This window comes from Prosopis cineraria, unplaced genomic scaffold (genome assembly GCF_029017545.1).
Source record: "Prosopis cineraria cultivar Desert tree isolate PC_DT_omini unplaced genomic scaffold, ASM2901754v1 PC5, whole genome shotgun sequence".
NCBI lineage: Eukaryota > Viridiplantae > Streptophyta > Magnoliopsida > Fabales > Fabaceae > Prosopis > Prosopis cineraria.
In genome coordinates this window covers 34,259,320-34,274,116 of record NW_026555336.1, presented here as the reverse complement: position 1 = coordinate 34,274,116, position 14,797 = coordinate 34,259,320, and the positions used below count along the sequence as shown (strand labels likewise).

The 14,797-nt window shown below is 30.5% G+C and overlaps 1 protein-coding gene across 1 annotated transcript; it reads left to right on the top strand.

The window, feature by feature from the left end:
• Window positions 1-11,843: 11,843 nt before the first annotated feature.
• LOC129310271 (AP2-like ethylene-responsive transcription factor At1g79700) lies at window positions 11,844-14,550 on the top strand. The gene is made up of 8 exons (XM_054952081.1): window positions 11,844-12,366; window positions 12,564-12,646; window positions 12,781-12,789; window positions 12,879-12,967; window positions 13,061-13,134; window positions 13,255-13,305; window positions 13,401-13,477; window positions 13,723-14,550. Exons 1-8 carry the CDS (start codon window positions 12,134-12,136, stop codon window positions 14,319-14,321), a joined length of 1,215 nt encoding a protein of 404 aa, XP_054808056.1. The 5' UTR covers window positions 11,844-12,133; the 3' UTR covers window positions 14,322-14,550.
• Window positions 14,551-14,797: the final 247 nt, after the last annotated feature.

The window sequence follows — 14,797 nt, the reverse complement described above, 5'->3', positions numbered from 1 at the left end:
TCTCTTCCAATTTTGTCTTTTTGTAGAGATTGAAAGTTGAGACAACAATAAAAGCTTCAATTTGCTGCAATATGCACAAGCTCTTCATTTAAATTGCCATCAGAAATATAATCCAGATTCCAGAGGGATTCGAAAATAGAGGGAAAATGAAACTGTATTAACCAAGGAAAGCTAGAACGAGATAAGAGTTAGTTCTTAGTTGACTTTCATAACTCGTATGGACGCTGTGTGTCAGTGTTAATGTTAAAACTTCTTTCACGAGTCTGGGCTGGGAATTAGCAAAGAGACTTTTGTTTCTAGCTTCCACGTCTAGTGATGAGTGCCACAGAGGCTTTCATTAGCAAAGAGTAATCATATCCAATAAGCCAGTGTTTTATAGTAAAATTTCTCTTTAAACTTGTATTTGTAATATTGGTTTTTATTAAGAAAAATTGATAATTAAGACCTTTAAGGATATTAATCTCAATAAAGGATAATAAAAATTTAAAATTTAATGACTTACAATATTTTATTAAATTTATTGACATTTTTAATGTAATTAAAAGTCATTTATTTAAATTTTGTTTGTAAAAATATGACTAAGTGAATGAATGTGTGTGAAAATGAGCTTGAAAATATGTTAGAAGTTAGTGGATCAATTCTATCATTTATTTTAAGTTTCATGCATGTAGGGATGCCCTATCTACGAGCCCAAAGAAAAAAATTTTGGAGCTCATGTTAAAGGAATTCAATCTAAAAAAAAAATCTAAATAGGTCATGTTCGTTTAGCTGCAACAAAGTGTGATTTTAGTAAACGAACAGTTTTGACTCTCAGCAGGGCTTGGGTGTAACATCCTAATTTTTTATATAATAAAGAAATTATGGAATTTAAGTTTTGAGAAAAAAATGATAATAATAGGAATTTATATTATTTGAGGTTATTTAGAAATAATATTATGGTTAGGTATTTAATTATGAATTTAAAAATTTAAATTTAAAACTACATAAGCAATATTTAGTTAAGATATAATGTATAAATAATTTTTTTATGTATGTGTTAAAAAAAAGAGAAGGAAGAAGGAATAAAAAAAAAGAGAGGGTGGAAGGTTGTTGTTTTTAAGTCCCACATTGGTTAGATGAGAGAAGAGATGAGGTGCCTTCGTGTATAAAAAGGAGGGGGTGTGTGCATTAGGAAGCATGAGAGGCTAAGATACAATTTAGAAGAAATTGCAACTTATGGCCCAAAGGTTTGAATAATTAAATTTAGATCTATATTTTTTTTAAATATAATTTTGGGACCCAAAATCTCATTTTTATATTATTTTTCTCTCTTCCTCTCACGTTGCTCGACGTTTTCTCGTAAGGGGGGATTATTTTCTTTTTCTTCAGGTATGTTCTAACTTTCCTGTTTAGATTAGCATTTAAAAATTTATTTAATTATAAAATTAATTTTATAGTTATTTTCTAAATAATATTAGCTTTCTAGTGATATGATTATTTTGTAGGATAAAGTAAATATTTTGATTAAGATTTTTCTATAGGATAGTTAATCTAATGATATGATGAATTAAAAATATAGGTTAAAACTCTTAGGGATATAATAAATATTATAGAATATTTTTTTGAGGTTGAAACTCATGTTTAAGAATTTTTGAGTTAAAATCTAAATTTATATGGTTGAATTTACGTGGAATCTGAGATGTAGAGATGAACCTCTGATTATTACATATTTATTAAGTATGAATAGGTATTTTTGATGTTATAGAAAGGTGATTTGAGGCTTCAGGATAATTCTAAAATTTTTAATTTATTTTTGGACGAATTTTTAGAATATAGAAGGATGAAATTGTGATACTAGAAGTGATTTGAGGATAAAAAAATAGTTTATTAGGGTACGAAAATTTTAGAAAAGAATTTGGAAAGTTAAATGAGGCATAAATCTTAAATTAGTGTTAATATGGATTATAGATATAAGACTTTCTAACTCTTTAAATTAGAGTTATTTATTTTAATGTAAAATTAATATATAGTATTATGAAATAATTATGTAGATTGTGTTGACAAAGATAGTGGTGAAAGAGGAGTTGTGAAGGGGAACTTGTTATTCAAGACACAAGGTAACCATTATTAATGTGCTGTGATGGGTGTGTTTGTGAATGATTATGTGTTGTTTTATTGTTTGGAAAAAATTATGAATTATTGAAAATAAATACTGTATATACTTGTTTGAAATTATTGCCAAGTGGGTTAAAAATTTATTTTTATTTATCATGATGAGATATTATTGTTCGGATATATTTTTGTTTGGATATTTGAATGATGCATGACTTGTCAGGGTATTTTAATGTATTGTGTTAATGAGAATTTCTGTTCGGTTAATTATTACCACGTGGTAAGCCCTCATTAGACCCAATGAGTGGCGTGTCACTTGGTCCAACTCACCTTTGGCCGGGTGATTTAGCGTCCGAGCATGGCGAAAGGAGGATATAAGGTGTAATCATGCAAATTAAATACTTGTTCGATTTGTTTGGAAATATTGTTCGGTTAAATATTTTGTGTGCCCACTTAGCAATCGCATGATTAGTTACAACCGCATGCATCATTACATATTAATTTTTTGTTACTGGGACTTTTAAGTCTCATTCCCCGTGGTTAATATTTTTACAGGAGCGGGTCCGGCTGAAAAAGCACCAGAGGTGTAATTATGGTGTATGAGACACCATCTTTTACGTTGCCTCTTATTTTGGATTATACAGTGTATCTTGTGCCAACTTAGGACATATCTTCTTTGTGGAGCATGTAAACTCTAATCCTTTTTATTAAATGCATTTATATGTTCAAGAGGATTATGTCTGTCCCTTTTAATTTATGACCTGATTTGAATAACATGCTATGAGGATCATGTCTGTCCCTCATGGTTCTAATTGTTTTTTGAGATATTTTAAGACCTGTGGTATATTGTCTTGAATGTATCATGGTAGAAATTTTTCTACCATGATAAGGGTATGATAAGGGTTCAATGAAAAAAAAAATGATTTGTTGAATTAATAATTTGTGAAAAATCGGTTTGTAAATTTGAGGGTGTTACATTGGGCACCTCATTTTTGTGCGTTCTTCACTTCCAGCAGTTGCAGAACGTTCAAGAAGAGGAAAAAGAGCCAAAGAAGGGTTGGACAAACTTGGGTTTGATGAAAAATCAAGGGTTTTGCTCAAAATTGATCCGATTAAGTTTTTCTTCTCTTTCTTCTCTTTACTTTACTGTATATATTGTTGATTTTACTGTCATGGAAGTTGTGTGGCTGGTTTTCTCTTAATTGAGGATAGTTATGAACTGATTTTTAGATTAGAGCATGTTTGAACCATTTATTTGAGCTTAATATTAGTTTTATTTACTTAATCTTGTGCTTATTTGTTTATTTAATGCTTAGCCACCATTGAGTATGAATTTGGAGGTTTAGGTTTTAGCTTAAAAGAAAAAAATCTGAATTTGACCATTAAATTGAGTAATGTAATATTAGAATTTATTTTAATTTGCCAATAGGATAGGAATATACCTATTGGATTCATATAATCACATTAAAGTGAATTTGTGCCATTTTTTTTCTTGGGTGATTGTGTTAGAAGTACAAAGTTAATTCAAGAGAGGTGTGTAATTAATTGAAAGATAATTATTCCCATTAATACTCTAGATTAACAAATAAATATTAAATGAATTTATTTAGATTAACCACCCTAAGTTGCCTTAATTATTTATGGTTGTTGGAATTTTAATTTTAGTGCATTTTTCTAATTTCAATCCTTATTTTGCAAAAATTAAATCCATGTCTTGCTTTGCTTAACTTAAATGAAAATGAAAACTTTATTGCCTAATTACCAATTAACTTGATTCTCTGTGGGATCGACCTTGATTTATCATGTACTATTTTTACGACCCATACACTTGCGGAATTCGTTACATATTTGTGAGCATCAAAATTTCATGGTCTTTAATTGAGATACAAAAATATAGTTTGTCTTAAATGCCTCTAAGAAAAGAAAAAAACTCCCAATTATGTTGAAATTCCAATTATGTTGTTTTTACAATATAAGTTAGCAATTTTTCAATGTCGGGTTAGTAAATTCTCAAGTGGTGTTAGTGAATCTCATCTCACATTAGTGGATCCCAATTTGAATAAGTCACTTTTTATTAAATAATCAATTCTCAAGTGGGGTTTCATGTTTTCATAATATACCTTAATAATTTTTTCAAGTCATATTAGTGAATTCTCGAGTGGTATTAGTGAATCCTACCTCACGTTAATGGATCTTAATTTGGACAAGTCACTTTTTATTAAATAATTAATTTCTAAGTAGGGTTTTATTTTTTCATAATATATATTAAAAATTTTCCCAAGTCAGGTTAGTTAATTCCCAAGGCACATTAGTGGATTCCAATTTGGACATTATTTTTTTTAAACAATTGATTCTCAAGTATGATTTCATGTTTTCACAATGTACGATAGCAATTTCCCCATGCCATGTTAGTATTAGCTATAAGTGGTCTTCCTTATATATTGACAAGTATTGAATTTTACAAGTCACATTTGTATTCATATTTTTCATTGAAGTTAGTGATTTCTCAAGTAATATTTTTATGTTATGATAGCATTTACACTTCAAAGTCTAAAATACTAGAGAAAAATCCATTCCAAGGTGGGGGTCTATATTTTCACTAGTTACAGTAACAATATTCATGATTGTCGTTAGAAATATGGTGACCAATACTAGAGCAGACTTGTCACAGTGATTGATGCAAGCTGAGGAATGACAAAATGCGAGAATGAAGGAAAACGAGAAAGAAGAAAGGAGATGTCGTGAAAGAAAGCAAGAACAACTAGGGCTATGATGAGTAATTTCATTTTTTTTCTCAAGGGCATTTAACAAACTATATTTTTTTATCCCAATGGTCCTTAATTGGAATTTAAAAATTTTATGATTTTTAATTGCAATTAATGTCTTTTAAGAGTCCTTAATTGTCATTTTTCCTTTTTATTAAGAGTTTGGTGCCTTGAAAAAAAAAATACCCAAAAAAGATTTTCTTAACAGGAGGTTGAGTGAGGTGACATTGTCATGAATCCTATATTAAAGAGTCTCACAAAGAAAATAAGGTTTATAAATGTTTAAGACTCTTTCACTTAATAGATTAATTTTTTAAGAATGGACTCTCCCTTCAGACCCTACGTTATAAGAAATTCCCAACTGATCAAATTCAAAAGTCACTCTCCATAATTAAAAACTCAAATTAATTAATGGCCAACCATTTATTGATGTACACTCTATAAAAGTTATATGAACTTGAGTTACAATAAAACACAAACAAAACATTCTTACATGCATTTCAACATAGCTCATGAGTGTCAACCTAAATCATATATCATCTCAATCTTTCATAATTTCATAAAAGCTTACTTTTAAAAATGGGTTAAAGTTGTTTGGCAAACCCACTTTCATATGATGCTTTTGAAAATCCCAAAATTATTTAGATATCAAATTTCACAAAAACAAACTTTCTATAAAGCACATGTAAATATTTTGGAGTGGAGCTTTTTAAATTGAAAATTGGATAATTATATATTTGAAAACACTTTTCATTATATATAATTTAAATAATTTTAAGTTTACCAAATTAATTTTTAAAAAAATATATTTAAATATAAAATTTATTATAATAATTAACTTTTATTAAACTGACTTTTGTTAAATAAATTTTTATCAAACTAAATTTTAGCCAATGAAAAACTAAATAAGCAACTCTACTTAGGTACACAAATAATGATGGGCATGAATATCTTGGTTTCAAAAAAAGCAAACAAACAATATATAAAATTAAGTATGAAACATGTTGCAAGTTATATTTTGCTATTAGAAAAGTAATATGAAAATATAAGTAAAAAATCCTAACCTTTTGTACCATTTCTCCAATATGCCCCCAACCTGATTACGAGGATCTTTCCATTATCTTTAATGTAAGACCTTTTTTTTCCAGAGCATTAATTATTTTCCTTAAATGTTCTTTGCTTTTAATGTTCCCTAACTCACTGAACAATCTACTAATGAACAAAACAGTATCCTCTAAGTACTTTGATTGGGGTCATTTTGAGATTTGAAAAGCATTAATTAATTTTAGCCGAGTTCCTTAATCATGTAAAATTGTTAATGCATCATTTTAAATATGAACTGGAGGATGTTGTTGTCCTCGAAAAGAAAATGCTACCATGAACAAGGTTGAAACCAGTCTTAATAGTTAGGGGCCCAAATTTTGGAAAACAAAAAATATATTATTAATTTAAAATTTTAATTTTATAATTTAAAAATATTAGATGACAAATTATATAAAATTATATGTACTTTTTTAAAAATTTTTGAAACATTTAAAATAAAATCATATAATATACTTATGCTTTCTCCAGTCTCTTTTATTATAAAATACCGTCAAAAAATAAAAACTGGTCTAAATTATAAGATGCCCTGTTAGGATAATAAATGATTTTCCATTTTTATGTAAAATATTGTTAAAAATAAAAAAATATAATAATTTCTCCTAATATACGTGGAAAAATGTTGAAAAGTATATATAAAGGGCAAAGGCAATATCTTAACCACAATATAAAATATCTTTTAGAAACCTTGCCTAGTTCAAAATATATGGCATAAGGCAAGTTTTTGAATTGTTTTTTCAACTATACTCTTACATCATTTATTACTTTTTTTGAAAAAAAATATGCATGGAGATTTTAATTATTATTATTAAGACACTTATACTCCCTCCATTTCAAATTATAAGATATTTTTAGATGAGATTTTTCATCTCAAAATATAAAAAAATTTGAGAAGATTAAGGTTTTTTTAAATAGGCTTATTTCAATATGAGTGTCATTTTTTCTTGCAAAGTGCGTTTATATAGTCACTTGATAATTGATAGAATTTTTCTTATTTTCCTTTAAAGATTTTTAACCGCATGAAGATACTAATAGCAAAGTGAGTATACATATGTGTAACATCTCCCTATATCAAACTGTAATCCCACCACACATCTAATATAAGAAGGAGTTAACTTAATCACTACATCAATTTACCAAACTAAAATTAAGGAAAATTATTTTTACATGCTTGGGAACCCAAGACTTTTTCTTTTAAATTCATTTGAAAGTCATCACACATTAGATAGTACACAGCGGAAGACATTTACCTAGCATTCATTACTCACAATATAAAATCCAAGTCAAGAAAATCCATACAGAATAAGGGCGATGCTCCGCTATGTGCACCACATGCGTTGTGGCATGTGGCATAGAGCCATGGCCTCCCTAGCTATGCCGTGCATCACCACATGTTACACTATGTGTCATAGCGCACATGATAAAAATTTACTATCATATAGCAGTTCGCTAAGGTGAACTTTTGACGTGCACCATTTTCACATATGACGTTCAATCAAAGTAATTTAAGTGTTCACATGAAACTTATTTCATAAGCTAACTAATGATATAGATTTAGACACAATTCAATGGTTCAATCTAAATTTGGACATTCAAAGTATAAAAAGCTACTTTTTTTAAAAAACTCGAGCACCAAAGTGTTCAAATCGCGTTCTTTGTCTCATTAAGTCGTTTTGGGTATCAAGTCCAAAGATATCATATACACCTGATTGACCAACAATCATAAAAAAACATACATCTATAACAAAATTTGGCCATCAAATTGCCTTTCTCACATCAAAAGGGTCGTTCTCACATTTGCAATATAATTCATGTTCTTGGTCGATTCTTTACACATTCACTATTAAGTCATCACTACAAACATATTCACACAACACAATCCTAAACCCAAGCCACTTTTCACCACGATTGGGTTAGGATTCATATATTACCACCTAGTCACTATTCATATACACATTCACAACAAAATTTTAGTTAGATCTTAACCCATATCACACAATTTCACTACATGTATCGTATTCTCACACGCATTGGACTAAGATTCTCAAAATCATTACTTATCACAATCTAAAACATGTATATGATTTTCTATGCCAACTCATTCATATACGAATGTACAACAAAATAAGTTTATTACACAAGTTCTTGCTTTCCACGACAACAACACTATGATGCTGGCCTAACGTCTTTCCTTTTTTCTAACTCACTACTTTGACCTGTAATAATATAACCATGGGGTGAGATAATAATCTCAATAATAAAACAACTTGCTACTATTAACTACCACAAGTAACTATAAGCAAGTATTGCATATAAGTAAACAAAATAAACATATAACCACTAGCATGATTAACTACCATTCGAACATCTGAGTCACCTTGACCTAAACCATAGACTCTTTTTCGGCCAATACATACTCGTTGACCCAAGCACACTTTCAGTGGTAGAATTATCCTACTAAAGGAGTTATGTAATCACCCTACAAGCAATAATCGGGGTATCATTACTCTAATACCACACCTCAATAGGTACAAAGGAGATGAAATTCTCCACACCACACCCCATCGGGTACTAAGAAGATTAATTTTATATGGACTTCTCACTACTTCTCCTTATGAGTGAACTCCCACCCTTTATGATCATGCTCACATGCCAATCACTTATTCACATTCAAATCTATATATAGTTACATAACCATATATTTCTACAAAAAATCCATTTCTTGAAAACCCTTTTTCATGCATAAATATTTGTTTTTCTTAAAACATGCATAATCCAAAGCAATTTCATGTAATAATTATAATATTTACAAAAAGTTATAATAAATAATTACATAGAAAAAATTATTCAGTTACCTCAACTCTTCTATTACAAGAAAGGGTTACTTGTGAATTTCTTATATGCTCTTGGTCACCATACTATCTCTCCTTCTCAAGATACACGCGTAATATAATAATTTATACATAATTAGCACTCTTAGTCAATTAGTTAAATTGACTACAAGTACTAATTATTACTAAAACCATAATTAGCTATTATTTTCCTTTCACTTGATAAATCTAGATTCCTTGCAACTCAATCATATCTTTCTATCACTTCAATCAATCCCAACACACCTTACTCAAATCTTCCATTCCTTTTTACCACTAATTTAGGGCTTAATTATGGTTACAACTCCAAAGCTTTATCATTTAACTTAAAATTAGTCGCAAAACTTTAATTTGATTCCCTAGAAACAAATTCCTTAAAAATTTTCAATTTAATTTCTCTATAACTTATACTAAAAGAAATTAATATAGAATTAAAGGTAAAGATAATACGAAACTTACCCGGTAAGCTACTAGTCAGAAATATCTCTCCAGCTACCACAACTTGATGCCCTAACAGAGAATTGTCTTCTCCTCTTCTCCTTTCATACTTCCTCTTTCTTTTCCTTGTTTTTCACAAGTTGACCATGTCTTTATCAACTAATTTTTGTGCTGTGCGCCATGGCGCATGCAGCTTGAGCCGTAATGTATGGCATAATAAGAAAAATTCTCACTACGCTTACCCGCTTTACTTTGAAACACGATCTTTTTGCTCGTATCTACTCATCCAACTTTTCAAAGAATCAAAACATCAAATGGTCACCCAAAATCATAATCACTCACTAATTGCTAATTTACCGATAGTTAGCAATTAGTTTCAGAATTAGAAAATAAGAATGTTACAATTTGCATCTTCAAATCATTAATTATTAAAAACTAATGAAACTACAAGCATCTTTTGAATTATATAATTTTAGTTCACTTGCTCTTGATTATGTTTATTATGAATTTATTATGACATTTGATCATTAATTTTTGCAAAAAAATATATAACAAAGTTACTTTATTTTGCATAAGAGTACTAATAACAATAACCTTTTATTGTTAAATATATATAATAGCATTTTTTAAATTGTAGACAATGTTTAACTAATTATAGACAATTTCCCTTAAAAAAATATCATAGAAATTATAGACAATATTTAACTAATTGTAACATTTTTTTAACTATCAATTTATAGATAACTAAATTTAGGAAAGAGAAAAAAAATTAGATAAATTTATAAAGATATATAAAATAAATATAATAAAGCTTTGTTCAATTTGGTTCAAGTTTTAAGAAACAAACTTGAACCAAACTAAACTAATTGGTTTTGCCAAAATAAAAACCAAACCAAACCAAACCTTATTTATAATCAATTTTGATTTGTTCATGTCAGTTTGGTTCTATTCGATTTGGTGTTATTAGTTTGGATCTATTTTGAACACCTTTAAAGTTAAGGCTCCCCTTGTGGAACACATAGTTCCGCCCCTGACCATAAATGCACCAACGTGTAAGGGTGTGTTTGGATTTTGGTTAAATAGAATTGATTAGGCAAAAAATTAGTTAATGTAATTTATCATGTAAGTATAATTAATTTATAAAATTGATTTTAAGTATAACAGAAAAGTAGAATTAAAAATAAGATAAAATTATGGTTTAGTGAAAATATATCCAAACGCTCTTGTTGCATACCAAATTCAATTATAAATATGAAATGATAATTTTCTTAAAAACATACAAACACTCATCATACATATCATAATTAATTACAAGCCAAAAATCTTAGTTCTTAAAATTATTCAAACACATCTATTCATGCCAAAATTAATTATGAATACAAAATTATGGTTATCTTATAAGCTATAATTTTGGATATTTGTTAGAAAATATGAGTTCATAATTAATTTTAGCATATAATAGAAGCGCTTGTATATATTTTTACAAAACTATAATTTTGGCATTTAAAGTTGATAAACTGGTTTTCCAAATATGAGTTAATTAATGAATGAGAAGCATTTGAATAACTAAGTAAAATATCCATATGATTTGAACGTTAAGAACTGTCCAAGCATCAGAATATTTTGTAATATAATTTTAGTGGGGTTTGTCTTGATCTTGTTTGTCCACATGAATAAGCTATAATGTTCCTGACATTTGGCACGGTATTTCTAGATATAAAAACGTATGAAATCAAATATGAAATGTAATGTACCCAGAAAAAAAAAGGTATGAAATGTAACAATTATTTCATATAAAAACATTCTTCCATAGGAATTACAGTTCTGAAAGCTCATAAACTCTGTTTTTTTTGCTATTAAGGCAGGCAGACATAGTTAGAATTCAACACTAGTTGACAAGAATACAACCCAATGCTCTTCGGGACGAACGATTCAAGGCATTTATTCAAATAATTTCCTAATCAACATGCTATGTAGTAGCATTTAGAATCTTTTGAATAATCTTCTATTCCGTCCAAACTCCAAAGTGAGGCCAAAAAAAAAAATAATTTAAATTGTACAGGTTTGATCTTAATCATCTACATTTTTCAGGTTTTTAATTTCAAATTTACTTTAAAGGAAATATAATATGAATAAAGTATTTTTTTTAATTTCAATTGTAAATATTTTGAATTAAAAATACATTAAAAAATCTTGAAATGTCAAACGCATTTGGATGGTACAGATTGCTTCTGGGGAAAGACAAATAAAATTCCTCCCCATGGGACTAATAAATTACAAAGCTAACATCCCTGGCAAGCTTGATAAAACTAAATATCATATTTTTATTATCCGTATTTTTTAATCCATTTTAATCAAAATGCGACAAGTCTATCTTTTTGTTTTGCAGCAAAATGACGCCAAATAATATTCCTTGTCTCATTCTTTTCAGTTTATCTTGCGTCAGTTACATTATAGCGTAAAACCTAGGCAGTATTTATGTCTGCCTACTGTGCTGCAAGGGCTTCAGGTGGACAGATAACTATAAATAACATTTTTGCGACTTTGGTATCATCATCAAAAAGAACGATCTCTTATGTTGAGCCGAATGATTTTGTTTATACCTAAACAAGCAGCTTTGAGCTACGGACCCTCAAGTGGTTTTCTGGGAGGAGCACAGTTTCCAACGCTGTCTCTTACTAATGTTATCATCGCCAATCTTTGTCTTCGTTCTGACAAAACAGACATGACAACAAAAGTACAGCCAATTTAGCAGGAAACAAACGTTGTAGCATGTAGGCATAAATACGGAAGAAAGAAGATGAATATATCATCCCATTTAAAACAAAACAAACCAATCTCCAAAACTTGTTTGTCTTGAAGCTTTAGATGCTTAAGTGGGAAATGGAGCTAGACTCTGTGAAAAGTGAACTGAGCCCAACAAGTCATAGGTCTTACATGAGGGATGGTGGTGAGAGTAACGCTAGTAAGTGTGGCAAAAGGAGACGAAGAGATTCTTCTTTGGCCATCCTAGAAGCCAATGAACAGCCACAGGGTGAGCGATCAACAACCACGACCACCACCACAGTAAAGAGAAGCTCGAGATTTCGGGGGGTTAGCAGGTTTGTTTTATCTTGTTGATGTTCAGAACAATTTCAACTCAGAAAGATAGAAGAGATCAGACTCGTAGTTTCTTAATCATGAAGACTCACGAAATAGTTTTATTAACGATCTATCTAACCATCTGATAAACATCCTAACTTTTCACACTACTGATTGTTTAGTGGTTTGAAGCTAATAATATTTCGGTGTGAAGCAGACATAGGTGGACGGGAAGGTTTGAGGCTCATCTATGGGATAAAGGAACATGGAATCCAACTCAGAAGAAGAAAGGGAAGCAAGGCATGTTGAACACTTGATTTAGTTAATTTTTCATTGGTTTTTTATTCTAGTATTGGTTTTCTTGATTGCTCACTCCTTGTTTTATTGTTTTGTTGTCCTTGGCGAATTTGAGTTTGTTTGCTGTTATGAAACAGTTTATCTTGGTGAGTACTGATTCCAACAGTTTCTTCTTTAAAGACTGAAGAGAATAGAAACTAACATCTTGGGATTTTCTCATGCATGCTTTAACCAGGGGCTTATACTGATGAAGCAGCAGCTGCTAGAGCTTATGATTTAGCTGCCCTAAAGTACTGGGGAACTTCAACTTTCACAAATTTCCCTGTATGTCTATAGTGCATGATCTGTGAAAGAGATTACATTCATATCATCACCATTTGACCGAAATTTCTCAAGCAAGCGCTGATATTTTTGCAGGTTTCAGAGTATGAGAAAGAGATTGAGATCATGAGAACTGTAACAAAAGAAGAATACCTTGCTTCACTAAGAAGGTAAATTTATTTCTGTATAATATGGATTCCTTGCAGTTAGCATGACCGTAGAAAATTCAATTACATTAACAAATTATTTGATGCCGAGTTTTATGTTCTTTCTTCGTTATCATTTTGTAGGACAAGTAGTGGTTTTTCTAGAGGCGTGTCAAAGTACAGAGGAGTAGCAAGGTGAAATAGTTTTGAACTCAAGCCGATAGACTCAACCTTTATGTTTCCTGTAAAGAACTGTTGAGTGCTAAAGGTTATCAGAAAATTGACTGCAGGCATCATCACAATGGAAGATGGGAAGCAAGAATAGGGAGAGTATTTGGCAACAAATACCTCTACCTTGGGACTTACAGTGAGTTTCTCCCTATTGTAAAGAAAAGAAGCGAGCTTCATAAACAATCACATTTTTTAAGTAACTTTCTCTTCAGATTCATGACTGTGGAGGGTTCAACTTTAGATTAATCATATGGTGGCCATGAACTGGATTAGGTTTTACCTAATCTAAGCTTTTGGGGTGATAAATTGACGGTCTTATGTCTTTGTTGGTCAAGAGCTGATATGATATCTGATTGATGTTCTAAATGTATGCATCTGCAGGTACACAAGAAGAGGCTGCTCGTGCATACGACATCGCAGCAATTGAGTACAGAGGCATAAATGCAGTGACTAATTTTGACTTGAGTACATACATCAGATGGCTAAGACCTGGAGGACCTTCTACTTGTTTATTAGAGGGAAGGCCAAGCAGAGATCCTCAGAATATGACAGCCTCAAACCTTGTCCAATCAGAAGGAACCACTGAGGTATCCAACTTCATCTTCCATCCATTCCCAGCAGGTGACTCTGACATCAGTACGAAGAAGCAAGGCAGTACACAGTACATGAGCTCTATAAGTGCTTGCAACACTAGGTCATCTTCCCCAACAGCACTAGGGATTCTCCTGAAATCCTCAGTATTTAGAGAGCTGATGCAGAGGAATCTGGACTCTACTAACGAAGAAGCAGAAGAAAGTGAATTGAAAATCCCACAGGATGACAGTGATGGGGTTGGAATGGCTTTTGATCGTGAAATTGCAAGTGCTTCTTTCTTATGCCCCTCCAGTAGCAGCAGATTTTGCATGGAGTCACCAGAAGAAAGCACGTGGCCATTGTATCATAAAACCACACAATCCCTATGGAATGGTGCTTTGAACTGACTGTATAGGTGTGAGGTTTTTGCTACTCAGTTGAGAGAAAAATCTTCCCTTGGAATACAAGCGGACGCCAAATAATTGATAATTTGTGCATGTTGCGACCTTTTCTGTTCATAAATGGGATTGCTCCTATAACTGTAGAGCGCAAGCACATAATCTCTGTAATTTTTTTTTGCAGATCCTAGGGGGAAAGATAATTAATTTTCTCCTATAAGGCAATAAATGATTGGAGTTGTCCTGCCAGGAAATACTAAGTTGACTTTTTTAGAGAGAGCATTACTAGATAAAGCCAATCTACTAAGACCAAATGATAAAGAAACATATTAGCGTATCATGTATAATTTTAATGAGGTAAAGACATGCTAAAATATGTTTTGTAATTAAATTGGATTGTTTATCTTTTTAAAAATAAATTTATTTATAATGTTTATTTATTTAAAATTCAATTTGTAGATTTGATAAGAAATCATCCAGAATAT